This window comes from Mastomys coucha, unplaced genomic scaffold (assembly GCF_008632895.1).
Source record: "Mastomys coucha isolate ucsf_1 unplaced genomic scaffold, UCSF_Mcou_1 pScaffold9, whole genome shotgun sequence".
NCBI lineage: Eukaryota > Metazoa > Chordata > Mammalia > Rodentia > Muridae > Mastomys > Mastomys coucha.
In genome coordinates, this window is record NW_022196915.1 from 102,724,617 (window position 1) to 102,745,238 (window position 20,622).

Below are 20,622 nucleotides of genomic sequence, written 5' to 3' on the forward strand. Positions count from 1 at the left end.
GGAGTCAGGGGACCCTCAGGAGGAGAAGAGCATGTGACTCGGGGCGGGGCGGAGTTCGCCAGCGGGGATGGGGAGCTCTGGCTTGTCTCAGGGTTGATTGTCTTTCGCTTGTGGCAGTTGTAGCTGGGAACACTGGGAGAATTAAGCCACAGTTGGATAGTCAAATGCCTTCTTCATGCCTCCCCACAGCAGGTCTTGAAAAGGACACTCCATGGCTCTAGACTGTTTGTTGACCATTCGTTGTAGCAAACAGATTCATACCCACTTCTCAGGGTGGTCCTGAGATTAAAAACCTTTTGCAGGAAGGAATGTCTGGGAAGGGAAGCTTATTGGCTAAGCCCTCGGGGCCTCTAGTTACCTCATTAGCATGGAGAACTCTGTTCTGGGCTACGTGACCACAGGTCAAGTTTCCTTATGTGGGGAGTGTGGCATGTGTTCCAGGCCAGGAGTCTGGCAGGGATCTAGGGGTGGGGGAGTGAGAGGATAGGGATCAAGGAAGCCATGGGGAGGCGCCTAAGTCTCAGGTGTGTGCCCACTGAATCTCTGGGTCCCGACCCACTCTACCTTACTAAGCTTCATGGCATGGTTTAACTGTCGCTCGCTCAGCAGCAGCTTAGCTCACAATACTGACTTCTGCAGACACAGATGGTCCACTGGGAAATGTTGTTTTATCTCTTGGTGCATTGTTTTGGGGCATTCACCCGACATCCAGGATGGTCTAAAGCTTGTATTTAGGGTGTTTGCAACAGGTACTCTCTGCAGTAGAGTGTCCCAACAGCAGGTGGGACACTTCCTTGGGTGTTAATTCAAAGGACAAGACAGACAAGAAGGGGACAAGGGAGGCAGCAGCCTGCGCTCCTCCCAGAGAGCGGGAGGGACACGAAGGTGGGAGACTTTCTGGGCAGTCGGTCCTATAGCATGGTTTCATTCTCTGTTAAAAGCCAGTAGCTTGTGCTTTGTGGCCATGGTCTCTCACCATCAGTTTGTCGCATCCTTACATAAAGAGGCAAACAAAGCCCGGCGAGACTGGTCACCCTCTTTCTCGGTTTCTTGATCAGGTCACAGACATAAAAGAGAAACTGAAGCTCTCTAAGAAGGTCTGGTCAGCATTGCCCTACACCATCTGCAAGGATGAGCGTGTGACAGCAGGAACCTCCAATGATGAGGAGTGCTGGAATGGACACAGCAAAGCCAGGTGAGGTGCCTGGGTGCATGGGTGGGACTGCAAGCTCAGAGAGGCAAGGATGGGCCAGCACACTCAAGGAAGTGTCGATGGGGCAGCACGGATGGGGCACAGCACCCTTGGCCCTGCAGGACTCTCCTGGCACCACCACAGACCTGTTTATGCAAAAAGCAGTGGTGGGCGGAGGGCTAGGGAGCCACTTGGTGACAGCTGCTGAGAGCGGCAGGTTTGATGAGCACGCACGTGGGAGCACTTACTCTCTAGGTTCCATTAAGCGCTGAATCCTTGTCCTGACTGCCTCGCCTCTGGATGAGGACAGAGGGTGGTGACAGATGCCAGCTTCCAGATAGCCTCAGATCACAAAGAGCCCGTTATGTTCACTTAATGACTTGAAGAGAGCATAGCTATTTTTATCCTTAGCTAAATCTGCAGAGCTCTTTTTCCTATTTTGTCTTTTTGTTTGTTTTTTTTTTTAAATCACAAGTTAAACAGGAAATGAAAATTCAACTGTAATATTTTCATCTTTGGAGAAAAAGAAACTCATAGCGTTCAGTGGGGAGGTGAAAAAAAAATGGAGAGGAAACAGTACTGAAGGGACCCAGAAGGTTCCATAGCTCCGAAGGCCCATTGGGTCCCCCTTGTGGCTCTGTTCTTCTCTTCCTACTCTCCTGACCAGGGCTGTGGCCATTTGGTAAGACATTTCTGAATCTGTTGGTTCAGCTCAGACATGGCTTGGACCAAGTTTGCCTGGGGTGGAGAAGTTGGATGGTGAAAGTGGCTGGGAGTTGGCACACTGAGCAGGACATGAGGAGAGGAATCTGCCAGGCCTGCATCAATGGGGCTGCAGGTGGGTAAGGCAGCTGGCTAATTGGATTCAGGGAATCTTTGGGGACTGCCCAGCAGGTGGAGAAGCTAGGAAAGACTTCTATTTGGGAGGGTCTTACTGGGCAGGTTTAAAGAAACCAGCTGTGATCCAAGTGAGGAGCAAGGTGCGTGAGAAGCAGTTCTGAAGAACCTGCCAGAGCTAGGCAGAGAGCAGGGAGGACACCTCAGGTTCTCACACTGCTTCCTTGCACTTCATACCATCTGTTTGGGGAGAGTGTTGCCTACCTTACGAGGAAGGGCCTACCAGGTAAAACCAGGACAGCTGCAGAAAGATCCACAACCAATTCAAGCTGCCCCAACGGGTCATTGTTCAAACCTAAGGTTGAGACGAGAGAGGGAGATTGATGCTATGAGCAGCATGGCACCCATGGACAGAAAAATTCAGCTGTGAGTTAACACCTCTGATGCATCAGCTCCCAAAGTCACTCCAGAAAGACACCGCCAGGCTGAGCAGGTGACCAGAGGGGTGGCCCTGCTGCAGATGCCCCAACGGGCGGCTCGCTCCAGACCGTGTGTACCATCCAGCGCTGGCCCAAATGCAGGCTGTGCTGTGAACCTCGTTCCCATGAACAGTCACACAGGTTGTTGGATATTTGCACACGTGTGACTACCTACAAAAGGGAATGTAGAGAGTGTTTATGCTAGTGGGCAGGAGAACAAACTAAACTCTGACAAGAAATGAATAGAAACATAAAAGACTTCAAAGGAAGAGCTACAGGGAGGTCAGGGCAGTTTGTCCAAGCTCACCCTTATGAGGTTGAAGCACCTAGGGAAGGATCCTGGATCCCAGTGCCTGGCACCCGATCAACAAGAAAAACCTCTCCCTTTCCAGCCCAGCATTCCTGTGCCCCTTAAACAAACAAACAAATACTGTTTCATATAAATATGTAGCATAAAATGACAGAAATGTGTTTAGGACCATTTGAGAAATTTTGGAAAATTCTGATGTAATTCCAAGCCAAGTCCATGTATATATATATATCATTACATGGGACTTGTACATACATCATATATATATATCAAGCCAAGTCGGCAGCAAAACTAGCAGTTTCCAAAAATCAGAATTCTAACACATCACTATCTAAAAATAAATGAATCTGATGCTTATATTCTGAGGAACGACAAGACGAATATACTTAGAGTCTTGGGTTTTTTTAAGATTTTTTAAAAATTTATTATTTATTTTTATGCTTGGGATTATCTGTCTTCATGTGTGAAGGTACTGACTGTACCTGAGAGCCTCACGTACAGAGCGCAAAGAGGGTGTGGGAGGTCCTGGGACCACTGCGGGCAGATGTGTGTGCCAGGAATTGAACCCAGATCCTCTGGGACAGCAGTCTGTATTCTTAATGCCCGAGCCAGCTCACCTGCTCCGAAGTTTTTGTTTCTTATAAGTAACTTATAATTAAATTTCTGTAAGAGTGAAAACTTTGTATGTGCAGTAAAAACACTGAGATTCATAACACTCTCTTTAGATTATGATTATTAGTTTAGATTATGAGTCAAGGAGAGTCACACACCATCCTTTGTCATCACATAGTGGGCATCACATGCAGTGCCAAGTGTCCATGTTGCCTGTTCAGAACCGTGGATGCCACGACGTTGAGTGACCCAGCCATAGCACCCATGGCCAGAAACATCACAGCTTTACCGCACATTTGGTTTTACATTATTCTGGTCATTGTGCAGTCACAAATCTCTTACCATTGACAGAATTTCCTGACTTCCAGAGTTATGTGACTCTGTTTGAGGTCATGACCCACAGCTTAGACCAGGAGATGATATGAGATGACAGTGGGGCAAAGACGTGAAAACTTGCAGTCACGTGAGAGAGGACATGGACCTGGGAGCAGCGCCATCATACTTGATGCTGTGGCTCAGGAGCGCCCCCCAGGGCTCAAGAACCACACTTGAATTTCAACCTGATACAAGTAGGAGCACCTGTAAGGTCTTACACAGTGAAGAAAAATAATCAAGTTTAATGCAGTCTCTAGGACTATTCTTGTATTTATACATTTTATTTTGCAATCTGTGTATTATTTTAAAAGGTGGGGTTTTCAAATATTTTTGACTCAATTATGTTCCCGTTGAGGTCTTCTACTGTAGTGACTATATTAGTATTTGTAGTAGTATATTAGTATTTGTAGTGTATTGGTATTTATAGTAATTATATTACTGTTGCAACCTTCTATTTGCTGACTTTGTAAGTAGAGAACAAATCCAGACTTGTTCTGTTAAATTTGCTGAACCTATCTTTTCCAAATATCAAAAGATCTAGAATTACATGGAGGAAAAAAAGTGGTTTTTGATGGTGATGGTTATTTTGTTTGGGTTTTTTGTTTGTTTGATTGTTTTTTTTTTTTTTTGGTTTTGCTTTTGTTTTTTTTGTTTTTTTTTTTTAGTTTTTGTTTACTTAAATTCTACAGAAAGATTTTGAAACTTGGAGAACACATTCAGGGACATAGGTTCATCAATGGGTGCTATGTTATAAGTAGGGAACAGAAATAAGCTCTGGTGGGCTGTGTACTGTAAGATGACTTTACCATAACATACTATGTATTTCTTTCAACAAAGCTGTAAGAAAGTATTTTGAATATTTTTACCACAAAAAAAAATTAATACCTGTATGAGGAGTTAGATACACTTAACCTGATTTGAGCATTGCACGAGTATACATGTATACAAATGTCACATGAGTTCCTATATGTTTGTACAGTTTTATATGTTGATTAAACACACAGTGATAGCTAAGAATCCATATATAATACAAAAACTGTTCATCCACTTTCAAAATATGAATTTGAAGATGGCAGACATTTTTTTTTCTAATGTTTAGGATCAGTTGCAAAACAAAGATGAAGAAAGAAGGTTATTCTTGTCAACCATGTGAAAGTTTATTATTAAGAAATATACTTCTCACCACACGTTAATGGACAAAGAACACCAGTCCATTAAGATTGATAGAGTGTCATGGAGTTTATACAGTGAATGCAGAGCACCAGTCTCTGAGAAGCCAGCTGCTTCTTCCTCTCTGTGTTTTACCCATCAGACTCCTTCAGACACATCTTTCTGTTCCAACTCCCATTTTTTCTCCCAATCTTCTTCATCATACTTCTTGGACCCAGAAATGTGCCTGTTTCCAATTTTAATGTTTCTGAAATCAAAATGACTCCAGAGTGGGCATGTCCATTTATAACAGTGATTGTTTTATTTTTCCAAAGAGCTACTATTAATTCAATGGCAGCTGATGAACTGATGGTGGCATGATACACACACATAGGTCAGTCTTGTAGGAGTGGCCACATGGTCTGTGGTGTTGAGACCATGGTCAAGGGTATGCATGCAGTGGCTGCTCTAAGCCATTGCCTCTCCCCGCAGTGCTCCCCACTGCACAATGGCTCTCCCCTGCAGCAGGAAGTGGAATAGAGGAGACCCTTCCCATTGACAAACTGTAGGTGATACCCACTGCCCTACTGGCATCTGGATCTCTATTCTGATGGGCAGGCTAGGTAACCACAAGAACCTTTCTGCCTCTGTTGACCTCCTGAGAAGATCGGTGAGATGTGTCTATAAAATTGTTCATAAAACCTAGAGTGGTGCTACTCTAGCTTTGGTAGTGTGTTGGTTTAACTTTTGGAAATCTGGCATAAAGGTAGATTCTGCTTGGTTGTGTTGTAAACTGAAGGTTTGTTCCCCCTCAAACCTCATATTAAGATCTCCCATCCATCTACCCCAATATTCCCAATGTGTTGGTACTAGAGGTGGGACCTTTGGAAGATAACTTGATCATGAAATACAGTGTAATTAGTACATTTGTAACAGGATAGAGAAGGGATAGAGGGAGAGGAGAGGGGAGAGAGAGAGAGAGAGAGAGAGAGAGAGAGAGAGAGAGAGAGAGAAATATGGCATCTCACTCCCTTCTCTCCCCTGCCTCAAATGAGGGTAGAACAATAATTTAGCCATTTCCAGTGACATCACTGGACAATGTCAACCAACACCTTTGCCTTGAATGCCCCATTCCCCCAGAGCTTTGAGAAACTAGTGTTGCTCCTACAGTTTCTCCTACATAATCCATGCGTTTAACGGCATTTTTGTTAGAGAGCCTGGACTGAGAAAAGCTGTGAGTTTGAGACGGTCCCTGTGCTGTATAGTGTTTATTGTTCATTTGACACTACGCCGAGTTATATGGGAAGAGAGTCTTGATGAGGGGTTTTCTAGATTACGTTGACTTGTAGGCTTGTCTATGAGTGATTGTCTTGATTGTTAATTGATATAGGAGGACCCAACCCACTGTGGACAGGATAATTCCCTGGGCAAGAGTTCTAGAACCATATAAGAGAGGAGAATATTGATGGATGGACAGCAAGAAAGCAAGCAAGAACCCACGTATCTATTTTCTTGGGCTTAAGGCTATGGATGTGGCGCACCTTGCTACTGAGTCTGCCCCGACTTCCCTTGATGGTGATAACCTGGGTCTGTAAGCTGAATAAACCTTTACTCCCCTCGCTTCCTTTATGTCAGGGTATTTTTTATCACAGCCACAGAAACAGGGCTATAAACAAGACCTGAGTGAGGTTTGGTGTTTCTAACAAGCTCCCAGGTCACATAGCTGCTGCCGATGTTGGGTCCACACATCTAGTGGTTCTGAGTGAGGAATGCCGGAGCATGGAGTCCTTTAAAATACTGGACAGCTGGTCTGGAAAGACGGCTCGGAGGTTAAGGGCATCTGTTTCTCTCTCAGAGAAACAATGTTTGGTTCCCAGCACCCACCTCAGCTCCTCAGCTAATCACTTCCAAAAGTCCCAACCTCCAAATTACCTTGAGAACTATACTAAAAACACGCTGGAAGTCCAGTTCCCAGCAGTCTGTGCATAGAAGCTCACACGACTGATCCAAAGGGCAAATTCGGGCCTTTCCTCAACATTCCTGTCAGTGTCTGTGGCCTGAGAGAGGAAGTCTAGGGATCACCTCAGCGACCAGCAGCAGATGAGCCGACAGGGAGAACTTCTACGCCTCCCATTTTTCACTGACCGAAGCAACTTCTAGGGGTGGATGGGAGAAGACGGAGGAGCACTCTGACTCAACTCAGACAAATAGGAGCTGAAAGGAAGCTACTAAGTTACAGGGGGAACTCAATAGTAATCTAGAAAGCCAAAGGGGAAAAAAAACCAAAGACTCATGGAGCAGGTTACAAATCTAGGCCTCCTAAAGGTCCCAGGGTGAACCTGGAGACCCTAGGAGGACACATGCGGCCATCAGTCACTCCTGAGAAGCCTGGTCTGGGAAACCTGTGTCCAGAATGAGCTGATGGCGCGGGAGAATGATGAGGTGGGAGGCAGCAAAGCTGAGGCTTAGAGGGAAATAAAACTCCTCTTCGGTTAGGAAGCACGCGGCAGGCTCTGCCCAGCCACAAAACAAAGCTCACTACCGTCCACTCGGGCTCTTGACTTACCTACCGCTCTTGGACAGCGGAATTCTGCTTTCTTCGGACATGGCTGCAGTAAACAGCATGATCCCTAACTTCCTCTAGGATTGCTCTCTCTTTCTCAGGACTTGCTATCCAAAGAGAAAGGCAGGGCAGGGCAGGCCACGGATACAGTGTGAACCTCACGTCCCGCCCGCCCGCATGTTGTCTGGTAGGATGCCGGTTGTCTGGGGCTATGTAGAGCCCTAGTGCCCGTCATTGCCTGACTCTCCCCTCACCCCACCCAACTATAAAAGTAGCAAAGATCATTTTTGCTCCCTACAGGTTAATGCATCACTGTCGATGTGTCCTTCCCTTAAAACACCTTCTGGGTGCCTGGCCTTGGTGCCATACACCTTTAATAGCAACATTCAGAAGTCAAAGGCAGGTGTATTTCTGTGAGGTTGAGACCATCCTGGTCTATAAACTAGTTCCAAGAGACATCCGGCACTACACACACACACACACACACACACACACACACACACACACACACCACCTTCTGGGAAGAGGTAATTAAGGACCTGGCTAAGGAACAAAGATCGATTTGACCCATGGCAGTTAGTTCTTCCAGGGAGCCAGCCACCATGGTGTTTCAAAGCATCGGATCCTCCCAGAAACACTGTATCCCCCAAGGAAATCCTTCCCACGAACAAAGGGTAGGCACTGTAACTTGTAAGAAGTAGGGGAAGTGGAACAATCCAGAAAACAGGTCAGTCAACCTTGCCAGCCGCCGTGAGCCGTGACTGGGTAAGTCTGAGCAGATGGAGTGATGGCGGGGGCTGGGAGATCTGTGAAGAGAGTGAGCCGGCAGGGTGATGCTGCTCTAGTCTGCTAGCAAAAGATGCCCTGAAACATCGAGCGGTCCTTCAAAGAACCGTAAAATACTCCATCTGTACCCAGCCAGACGAACACATTGGGAAGGTGAGAAATCCTCCGAGAAGAAAACTGGCAGCCGTCGAATGTGGCACCATTGAGTTCAGCCACTGCACTGGAGGAGGGTCAGGGGTGCTCCGTGGTGGGCCAAGGGGAGAGCAAGCTGTCGTAGGTAGCTCATAGACATGAAGTCATATAGGGCTCCTGCCTGGCTTCTGTCACTTAGCCTGCAGTCCTTGAGGTTTCTCATTGTTACACCAAATGTGGGAGTTTCTGCCCCCCAGAGTACTTCTCTGGTGTGCCAGCCTTTCCTGTCATTGTATCCATTAGTCTACCCATAAATAGGTACTTGCATGATTTTAACATTTGCTCTGTTGGCAATGATGCTGCGCTACAAGCAGAGGTATAAATATGGGCACAAGCCTTTGCTTTTTGTTCTCTTGTACACACATCTGAGGCAGAGCTGCTGGATGGGAGAGCAATCGTGTGTATATTGTGAGAAACCGCCATGCTGTCCTTCCACAGGCTGAAGCATGGTATTGTCACAAAGCCGGTGGTCAGGGTTGCCGTTCTCTGTGACCTCACCAATACTTGTTACTTTTTGTTTGTTTGTTGTTTTGAATACTAGCCATCCTAAGGTGTATAAAGTCTAGGTATGGATTTAAATAAGCTAAAAAAAGAGGCCACAGATATCACAGGTTTACGTCGCTTATGTGGAACCCTTGAGACCATATGTCTTTTTAGAATCCAGATTTTTTTTCTGATTTGAGAAAATTACCACAGTGAACATACTGCATATTATGTAATGTTCCCAGTGGGGTCTGGATCTACATCCTGCAATCAAATGCATTAGGATTTCTGTAGAAAAATGCATTAGTGTGGCACTAAGTGGGAGAAATGAGGACTGTAATTGGCCATATTTCAGATTTGATGATGGCTTGCTAACAAATGGATTGCAGGAAGGAAAAAAAATGGAGATGTTCAAAATTTGGAACTGCACATAAATTCTGGGTCTGTGTACACCACGTATCTTCTTACCTCGGGAAGGCTTTTGAACGTGCTGAAAATGAAGGAGTGTGTAGCTTACACTAGAAATTTCTATGGAGATGTGCATCCCACGGAGCTCATTTATGGTAACAAGTGAGGGAAATTGGCTTTCTCTTGCTTCTCCGACTGTGCCGAGGGTAGCATTAGTCAAGAGGAGCAGGCACTTGAAACCCAGGCCAGCACTTGGGCACCCCAATTCCCACTCAGCCTCATTGTTTGTCTTAAGATTAATCCTCACCCCTATCCGAAAGTCTTAGGTGTTAAGAGCTTCCCCATGCAGTGCTTAACAGCTAAGCTTGAAGAGCTGATCGGATGAGGAGGCCCTGACTGACGCGGTGGGTCAGTCTGCTGGTGTATTTACAGTTTAATGGTATCAATGGAAGATGGTGGAGTAGGGTGCGGTAAGCATAGAAGAGAGGGGACACTGGAGACATCCTTAATGGAATCGGGCTATCTCCAGTCCCTGGAGACATCCTTAGTGGAAACGGGCTATCTCCAGTCCCTTTCTTTCAGCCCTTGCTTCCTAGCTTTCATGAGGAGAGCACCTTCCCCACACCATGCATCTCCCTCCACGGTCTTCTGACTCCTTCCCACACACCCAAAGCAACAGATGAGCATGGATAAAAATCTCTCCAACAGAGAACCACAAGCAAACTTCCCTTCTTGAACTTGGTTTTCTTGGACATTTTGTCATAGTTCAGTGTCTGACACAACTCCCACGGTGATTCCTAGCTACCCCGCGGCTCACTCCCTGGCCCCTCTCTGCTTAGACTCTTAGTAGCTAATAAGTCCCAAACTCGAAGGTCAATCAGTGTCCCTTCCTCGCCTAGGTAGCCACTTATATGAGAACTTACATGAGTGTCTGATAAGCACTAGAGCATGCCCGTAGGCTGCCATGCCTCTTCTCCCAGCAAGCACATTTACAGAGCACCCAGGTCTTCCCAAAAACCCCAGCTCATCCTTGAGGAGCAGGTGGCAAGCACAGTGGTTAGCCACCAGAACCCATCTATAAGAAGCACGTCAATGTTTCTTAGGTTACAGAAGCCGTCACCTGTGGCAGTGGGTTTCCTGGCACACAGTGGGTAGCCCTTACCCTCCCACAAAGTAGAATGTGTTCTCTCTCCTTCAGTGCTCCCTAACTTCTCCTGGGACTCCTCCACCCTCATAAGCTGTGCTTGGTGGTAATCAAGCAACCCTACATTAACAACATGAAATTAGATGTGAAGAAAAGTAATCCTGCGAAGTTCAGCTGCTGGCCACGCTCTCGCAAACAGAAGCCAGACAAAGTGAGCCTCTGGCTGGCTGGCCTCGGGTGCCACCCACTTGCCACACCATAACATGAATAATTGGCAGGGATGACACCCTTATTTGGCATTCCAAGTCGTCCTCAAATCTAAGTTCTCCTTGCTCGTAGTGCACGTGCACCCGGCCTTGCAGCCTGGGCTATCGGTGCCAACACTGTTACTCATGTCCCCAGAGATGTGGGTCGTTGTCACTCAAATGACTTGCACCAAATCTGGACAAAGAAAGGGCCTTCTGGGTTCAATGATCGGCCTGTTCTTGCAGAATTTGAGATTCCTTCACATCCTTTTCCATCTCCTTCCACATCCCGTCCAAGCGCACAGTGGTCTTCTGCAGATACTGCATCAGCATTTGTGCCGACAGTGGCAGAAATAGCTATTTTATTTCCCAACTGTTTTATGTTTAAATTTCTGAAGTCACCCTTGGAAAACACCAAGAGGAGAAGACATTCTGGGGGGCACAAGTGCACTGCTCCTTGTTTTGATCGTAAGTGGCTGAGCATCGCCAAGCACAGTGAGACGCTGGGTTTGCTTGGCAGTCTCTTATTGATGCTGGATGTACAGATTCCCAAGGGCAACATTCCCATGGAAGCTATTGCAGCAAGCTGCTGATAAATGAGACTTGGCTAGCTAAGCAGTGCACACAGCGTGCCAGAGAGACGGCGCCCCTCTGACTCAGCCCGGGCACAGCTGCAGGAATAACGACCAGAGTACAGAGCATCAGGAGCCCCGGCCATCGCCTTAGCCCCTCAAACCGTGTCAGCAGCTGATGACGGCTTGTGCTTGCCACGTCTTCTGGTGGGCCGTCATCATAACCGAACTCCAGGAATCTGGCAGTCACGTGTTGTGTCAGTAGCAGACAATTTAGTGGTGGGTGTGAAGGGTTACTTTGGGAGGGCAATCTCAGAGGTCAGCAAGAATTTGCTTATAATCCGGATATATTAAAAAGAATGGTAGGAGTTTGTGCTTTAGTGTAAAACATAAAGATATTATGGGTACTTGGATTTCATTGTTTTCCTCTTAGGGTTATTTTGGGGGCAGAAATAACTTGAAGCTTCATAGGAAAGAATTTGCCGTGCACTCTGAGTTTTGCTTTTATTTGTTCAAACTGTGGGTGGAAATACACAGTTTATCCTGGAGACCTCTTACTTGAATAAGTAAACCAATTCCTGTACAGATATGTCCTGCATAGCACTTGATTCCCACCTACCTGAGTGTCACTCCTACTGTGTGTGGACACTCCTACTGTGTGTGGTCCTCCTTGCAGATGTTGTAGCCCTTGGTTTCTGGCATTTGAAAAGTAACTTTCAGAAAGAGAAAAAATTCTAAGCATGAAGGCAGTTCGTAATTCCCAAAGTGGGGATGAGCAAACAGAGGAAGCTTTCCCAGCTCTCCACCGATAGCAGTAAGAGGAGCAGATAAATAGTGATAGACTTAGTCAGGGCCACCAGCCTGAGGGCTCATAAACCACAGTCTGCACTTGTAGCAGCACACTCGAAGAGAGGCATGCATGATATACCTGTGATCTCAGCAATCATCTCAAGTTTGAGGCTAGCCTGAGCTATGGAGCAAGACCAGCAGCAGAGAGAAAATACTACTTCAAAAGCCTTTGCTGTCCCCTAAGAGCTCTTCTGTGCCTCCACCCTGGGCTCTGCTTGTACCTTGGAGGGCCACCTCAAGGTCTCTTGAGTTCCCTGTCAGTTGGCTTCCAGTTAGGCTCAGCCAATAGGGACTAGCTCCCTCCCTGCCAGGACGTGTTAGACACAGCGCCCTCTGGTGTCTGGCTGTTGCTTCCACTGCTGTGCATTCTGGTCACATGCCTGTCCTTTGTCTCTGTGGTTCCTTTGGTTGTTGCCACCTTGTACAGTGTCCTTGGTGGCCTTATAAATACTCTTTCCATTGAATGGTCCTTATTGTCTCTCCAGTGTGCCATTTGTTTCTTACCAGGACACAGACGTAGATGGCACCTTTCTTTGTAGGAAATAGAGAAGGGCATCCAGATTAGTTACAGAGGTTCATTGTAGCTCTATTTCTGCATATTTTGAAAATCCCTAAATAAAAATCATGACAACAGGAAACCCTCTTGGTACAGATTGCATGTCCTGGTGACCACAGAGCTGAAGCTGGGTATCAGGGCCAACTTAGTTCCTCAAGCTGGAGATATGGTTTGTGCAGCACCCAGAACGCTCAGCCACGCCTAGATGCCCATAAAAGGGTGGGTAGTTTCCTGAAAGCTGGAACTGTTTTAGGACAAAATGCAGGTCCTATTTAAATATATAAATCATTTATGGGCCAGAAAAAGACAATAACAAAAACAAAGCTCTGTCTGGCTTCCTCATCTGCAGAACACTGTGCTGGGGGGAAGTTGTCCAGCTTCCCCACCCACTCCAAGCACAGTCAATACTGGTTCCTCCCAATGTGGATGGGACCACTAACAAATTAGTGATCAGATCTGAGGGCTTTTGAGTGATCTGACAGCATTTGAGTGTTTTCTAAACCAGTTTAGTTTTGACAATCATTGAAGCTCTGTCCCCAAAACTGCACACACACATACACACACACAATTACATACACACTCACATACATAATCATACACACATAACCACATACACTCATACACACCATCACATACACACACATACACACAATAATATACACACTCACACATAATCACATACATTCATACACACATACACTCATACACACATACACACACATAATCACACACACTTACACACATACACACAATAACATACACACTCACAAACATAATCACACACACATAATCACACATTTACACACATACACACAATAACATACACACTCATACACATAATCACACACACATAATCACACACTCATACACACATACACACACACATAATCACACACACTCATACACACACACACACACTAACAGACATATATATACTTCAGATGCCAGCTGCAGACCCCGGGTTGTTAACTGAGTGTGACACCTGAAAGTAAATTCCAGTACCCCACCCCCTTCCTGGGCCCAGTTGGTTTGCTTGGGCGTCTTACAGAGCTCAGTTTTGCCATTTACCACACGCCATGTCACTTGGATTTGGCTTTCTACTTCATGCAATGGTAGAAAGGCGCACTTCTCTGTTAGATGGGCTGGTGGGCTGGAATTTTACAGTATAGCTCCTTACAGAGAGTGTTCTTTTGACATAAACCACAGTCCTCTAAAGAGTTTACATGGAGGAGAGACGGGGGAGTGATGTTTTAGGAATGTTAACCAGACAGCACATGCAGGGAACATGCAGAGAAGAATGGAGTGCCAATAAAAGTTTGTTTGAGCCACTGTAAACATCTATAATCCAAAGAAAAATGCAGAGGAAGAAGGAAAAAAAGCATGTGAGAAGAGTTTCCTGACATCGGTATAGAGTTGATAGGTCATGAGCATAAGTATTCACAGGCTCTCTGAACACGCTCATGGGTACTTTATTCCCTTTGTATAAAACCATCTGGGTGACATTAGACAAGATGTTGAAAGACTGACAAAAGAAATATTAAACAAGAAGAATTAACTATTATTAGATATTAGCCTCTTTTACTGAATGTTGACACACCTGCAAAATTCGACCCAAGATGCTATTGCACAATTAAAAGCCTCGGATATGAGTGCAGCACAATGGTAGAACACTTGCCTAGCATGCAAGTGTTTGACTTTGGGTTGACTCCCAGCACTGCCAAAATATAAAACAAAAACCATTATAGACGTGTCAAAGGCATAAGCCATCACTGACTTCTCATAAAACATCTCAAAGACTTTTTTTTAATATCCAGAAGAATCTTTGTACTAGGAACCTATCACAGTCTTGACTAAAGTTTCAGAACTCTTTGGATGGAGAAGGGAAAAATGGAGTTAACCTGTGGAAATGGTGATCCTCCTCTACCATTTAGCACTTATTCATAGATAAACCTACATAAAACCTCATTGCACTTTAAAAATGAGTGTGAAGCCCTTCTATCTGCATCCCATCTCAGAACATTTCCTTTTATTGCTTGACTCATTTTCTCAGGTATTCGCTACTGTTCTCATTCACCAGGTGATTTGGCTTCCCATCTGAGACAGCAGGGCAGTGTTTGGTTCTGAGGTCACCGCAACATCATCCTGACCCATGTCTTCCTCTCTGCCCTACAGATACTTGCCTGAGATCATGAACGATGGGCTGACCAACCAAATCAACAATCCTGAGGTGGAGGTGGACATCACACGGCCAGACACTTTCATCAGACAGCAGATCATGGCTCTCCGAGTGATGACCAACAAACTGAAGAATGCATACAATGGAAATGACGTCAACTTCCAAGACACAAGTAAGGAAGCTCTCACAGACCAGTGAACTCCACAGTCAAAGGTTCCTGATAGAGTATGCTCTAAGTTTTTCTCCAAGAGCAATGAATATCTTTGATTACATGTCATTCTTCCTTAATCACAAAGCTTTTCCAGTCTGAGCCACAAAATGTACGGGCTAACTGAAACCACAATTGCTCCTAATAAACAGCTGTGTGGTGTGTGTGTGTGTGTGTGTGTGTGTGTGTGTGTGTGTGTGTGAGAGAGAGAGAGAGAGAGAGAGAGAGAGAGAGAGAGATCATATCCATTTAGCTACAAGTATAGACAAGAAGTCAGCCTTAAATATTCTTTCTCAGGTGTTATTAACCTTACTTTTTCAATTTATTTATTTATTCACTTTACATCCGAATCATAATTCCCCTCTCTTCCCATTCCCTCACTCCCCCTACCCTTCACCTCTGAGAAAGGAAGATCCCTCCAAGGAAACCAGCACATCCTGGCACCTCGTATTTTTTGAGACAGGATCTTTCACTGAGCCCTGGAGCTCACCACTTCAGCTAGGCTAGCTGGCCTGTGAGCCCTAGGGGTCTTCTTGTCTATGCTTCTCCAATGCTTAAATTTTAGGTACACATACCTGTGCTTGACTTTTTCTGTAAGTGTTAAGGATCTGACTCAGGTTTGTATTCTTACGCAACAAACTCTTGACTGACCGAACTATCACCCCAGCTCCAAGTGAATTAGTTAACCATACGAAAGCAAAAATATAGTTTCATCTACCAGTTGATCCATTTATGATGAAGTGTTTTTACCTTGTCTTTTCTATAACAACATTTACATCTGTCCCAGAGTCCTGCTTCCCCCATCACACCTAAAGAATCTTCTACAGATTTCTTTACAAGCTGGACTTGAGTCCCCATCTTGTCTCTCAAAAACAATATTATAAGCATTTCTTAAATTGATGAAGGCTCAAAAGTTTTAGTTAAAAACTGTCTGTCTGTAACCTTGTATCTTTCTACCCATTCATGCTACTCCCAGAAATAATGACTCTTAGACTTAATATGTCATGAATAAATGCCCAGGACAAAAGCTTTGCTTGTTCCCTGACTAGCTGACAACTGAATCACCCATTTATTCTTGTCTAAGTCATGCCACATGTCTGGTTACCGGGTCCTCAGTTTCATATGACCATCCTCTTCTGTATCTGGGAGGGATCTCCTGCACCTGACGATCTCACAGAATCTTCTCTGTCTGCCAGATGTTCCACCTTCTAGCCCTGCCTCAGCTCAGTGATCATAGGCTGTTTTTACTGTCAGGTGAAGCTTCCAGACATTTCACAAGACAGCATCTCTACATTTTCCCCCTTTGAGCCCAATAAAAGTTTCTTTCTCTAACATTTATAAATTATGTACAATAAGAATAATTATGAAAGCTATCAGGTAAGATTTACATTTATAAAGTCCATTCCATACCATATGTATTTGGCAAGCTTGGAGAAAGTCTTCTACTATTTATCCTATCTTGATGAGCTCAGAGTTCTGTACCTAAATCAATTCCTATCACAACTTGCATTACCAACCTAAAACATCTTCTTAGACTTAAAAACATTTTACACCCTAAACAACACTAGCTTGTGAGAATATAACTATCCAGTCTTAAACCCCATCGGAGACCTGAGAAGGAATAAATATTCCCTGAGTTTGTAGAAAGTACAGAGCAAGACTATAGAAATGACAGGGAAAAGGCTGCCTGGACAGCCCCTCCACATCCTTCTGTAACACTGGAGTGTCCATCTCGAGTCTCCTGGATGAGAATATCTGGCTGACCTTTCTGTGAAGCAAGAAATGTGAAGGACTGCTTACCCTGTCTTGGCAGAGCTTGGTGATTGACTTCCCTGTGTCTCATCTGTCCAGTTTGGACACCATACTGTCTGCACTTGAAGCGAGAGCAATTTCTTCCCTTCTCAGTAGCTAGCTTGCCACAAATGAAGCAAACTCCACATGGAGACTCCTCAATGCCCATCGTCTTCCTTGAAGTGGAATTGAGGCACTGACAGGAGCAAAACTGTCTCTTTGTTTAAAAAAAAAAGGCTTTTATTAATAAAACATCTTTAAATGCCATATTCTATGGGTCTTTGAGGTTTTTGAAGACCACCTATCTACAGTATATTTAGAGTATATATTTACAGTATATTTGAATAGGCAGATGTTGCTTGTTTCCTGCTATTTACTATCTGTTCAACCTGGGAAATGTATTTCTGTGATAAATTAGAATAGTATCTAACATGACCATAAGTTTGATTAACTATTAACTTGTATTTCTTAATTATCCTAAACAGTTTGTAATAGCAGCTTTCAAAAGGACTAAAAGTTAACATTGCATTTTTAAGAATTACATAGGTACAATACCTTAAAATGAGTTAATACATATTATTATGTACCCAAATATAACCTTAATTCTGCATCACTATGGAAAGATCTATACCAATGTAAGATTTTTGGCTAGTTGTATAACTTAAGAATAGATTCAATAATCTACTCTTTATTCCTATTATTCCTCTATTATTTCTATATCATACCTTTTTCTTTTCATTTCCCACCCTCTTTTCCCCCAACATTGGACAAGGAAGTTAGAGGAAAGAAAAGGAAAGATAAAAATCAATTCCTGAATCTAACCTCCCTAATTTTGTTTTTGCCCTGTCTAATGCCATAACAACTTGTAACCACCACCCCCTTAAACGATGACAAACATCCACCATATACTGAATGACAGAAAACCATCCATCCCACCTCTTGGGAATGGGGCCTAGTTCTCTAAAGTAGTTTCTTGCTATCTTGGGGTATCTTTAAGGAACTAGGCATTGGTCAGTCTTAAGAACGGGAGCTACATCATCCGTTGTCCAGTCTCTGCTTGTTGAGGAAGTCCAGGGCTTAACTGGATGACTGGAACAGTCTGGGATGCTTCACCCACTGGGTCAGCAGCTTTCTTTGAAGCTGTCCTGGAGTGACACAGCTATTAAGGCAGTGTGAGGTTGGGTCAGGCAGATGCTGGCTTACCTGTGTCTTAGCACCTCAGCATCCTCAGGGTGAACCTTGTCAGGGCTGCTTTTCGGGTTGGTTTTCCTCTGTGAACATGGAAACTTTAAAGGGTGTTATACAATCCACATTTGCGTAACTATGGAATGAATTTGCAGTGTGCACAATTCAGTTAAAGATGATTCTCTGCTCTCTGTTCAAGCAGGTAAGGCATCTGTCTTTCTTTAAAAGTTAGTTTGGATGGCACAACAAACTGAAATTTAATGCCCTATCTGTGCCATTTAAAAGAATAGCATGTCTTGAGAATTCTGTAGCCAACAAGATTTAGTGGCTATGCTTAGCTGATGTTCTGGCTGGAAACATGTTCGCGTCTTGGCCAGTCTCAGAGGTATTCCCATGTAGGAGGATCAGTATATACTTTGCCTGTCTTGTTCCTTTTCTTGATTTTTTTTTTCTTTCTGTCTATAGCCAGACCCACAGGGGGGTCTCCTCCAGTCAAATCTGATTTCCAAAACTTCAGATACAATATACAGCTTTTCTTTTCCCGTTGAAATAAATACAAAGTCTCCTTCCTGACACAACATATATATACATACACACATATGTGTGTGTGTGTGTGTGTGTGTGTGTGTGTGTGTATCCCTCCATTCTGAGGTTATTACATACATAAGCTTATCTGACTCATGGGTCCTTTCTAAACTCCAGTGTATTTCAGGGGCTGTGTTATCTCTCTCAATGACATTCAAAAATGTAAAGTCAACAAATCACTATTTATTCTATCTCTGAGAAATCTCATATCCACCCCAACCTCCTTTTTGATCTGTGAGCATTTCCTTTACAGTCTAGTCTATCTCTTCATAGTTGCTTGACCTGTAGGAATGGAAGCTACATCTGTAACAAGTTTTATGCAATAATATCTAAAATATTGTTGTGTGTTAATGGATACATATATTGAAGCACTATCAGCTTCAATCAGATTGAAGGCTCTTCCAACACAGTCACCATCTCTAATAAATGTGAGATCTCAGATTCATCTTTCCCAGAGCTCAAGGCAAAAGCCCACGGGAATTCTGAACATGCATCAACGGTATGATGCACCAACACAATGTACATATCTGAATCCTCCAAACTCTGCAAAATGAAACGCATAAAGTATAGTTCTAAGGCATTGTTCTAAGGCAGCATCAATACATAGAATCTGGATTCTTGACCCAATATATTGTACTTCTGTGGGTTGACATTCTACTTCTCGATATCCCAATCTGGATGTCTCCAATCTGGAACCACCCTCTCTGATGTTATTATTGTAGGTTCCTGATTGGACTCCTTCAAAGGTTTCTTATTGTGATCTGAAGAATGCTCTAACTTCTGTTCTGTGGCCTGTGACCTAGCATTCCATCATCCAGCCCTCTCCTTAGCTAAGTCTGCTTTATTATGATAAAATTGCTTTCTAACATAGCACCATACCAGTTGAGTTTGGGCCGTTCAGTCCCATCGCAGCTCCAGTATGCTCCTTCTGAGCTTCTGTATGTTTGCAGTCTGCTGAGGCAAGCATGTGTCCATGTTTGTGTTCAGAAGCCTCGCCCACTGGTCCCACCTTCTGCTGGCCCTCGCCAGCCTCTGACTACGCAGGCTGGGAGCCACACCTGCTTGCCCCAGCTCTGGGTAGCACTTTTGCATGCTGCATTTTGTTCACCAAACCCTGAGAAGTCGCTGGGCCTGTGGCAGGCTGGTGTGTTCTCGCATTCACTATGAGAAGTCCGTGGGTCTCCTTCTCCCCAGTGGCTGGCTTTTCTATTAGTAGGGACTTTTTTTTAAAAGGCTGCGTTTGGTATGGCGTCTCTGCTGTTTCCTGTACCTTTCTCAGTCTCTGGCTGCTAGCTTCCCAGCAGCTTTTCCCCAAGCCCACTTCACGGTGCAGTTCTGGGAAGCTTTTCGCCTGCGGAAGGTGGCCGAGGTCCCAGTTGTACTTGCTACTCACCGGCCCCCACTTGTTCCAGCAGCCAGCCATGCTGCACCTTTCAGGGGTAAGGGACCTGCATCTCCACAGTCAGCCTCCCCCTGGTTTCCTCACTTTCTTGTCTTAAAGGGCTAAGCCTCCTGTCTGGCAGCACACAGCTGCCTGACTTCTAGTCTAGTTCCAAGCTTGGAACTTTTAGCCTCGTGCCTGAATCTTTTGTTCTAAGCTTGGATTCTGTGTGCTGTGTTGGGCACCATATTTAGTTAAAGCCATCTGTAACCTCATGTTTTTCTACCCATCCACTTTGTTTGCAGAAATAATGACTCTGAGGCTTAATATATAATGAATAAATAAATGCCTAGGCCAAAAGCTTTGCTTGTTCCCCGACTAGCTCATAACTTAATTACCTGTTTATTCTAGTCTAAGCCTTGCCACACGACTGCCTACCTGGTCTTCAGTTTCATGCTACCATCTTCTTCTGTGTCTGGGGCAAATCTCCTGTGCCCAACGATCTCCACAATCCTCTCTCTCTCTCTCTCTCTCTCTCTCTCTC

At 44.7% G+C, this 20,622-nt stretch overlaps 1 protein-coding gene across 1 annotated transcript in view; it reads left to right on the top strand.

Moving 5' to 3' along the window:
- Gpc6 (glypican 6) overlaps nucleotides 1-20,622 on the top strand; it is a 1,049,521-nt gene that overhangs the window by 1,019,629 nt on the left and 9,270 nt on the right. The window contains exons 7-8 of the mRNA XM_031362978.1: nucleotides 1,059-1,195; nucleotides 14,925-15,100. Of these exons, the coding sequence (XP_031218838.1) occupies nucleotides 1,059-1,195; nucleotides 14,925-15,100 (313 nt within the window). The remainder of the gene's footprint in view (nucleotides 1-1,058; nucleotides 1,196-14,924; nucleotides 15,101-20,622) is intronic.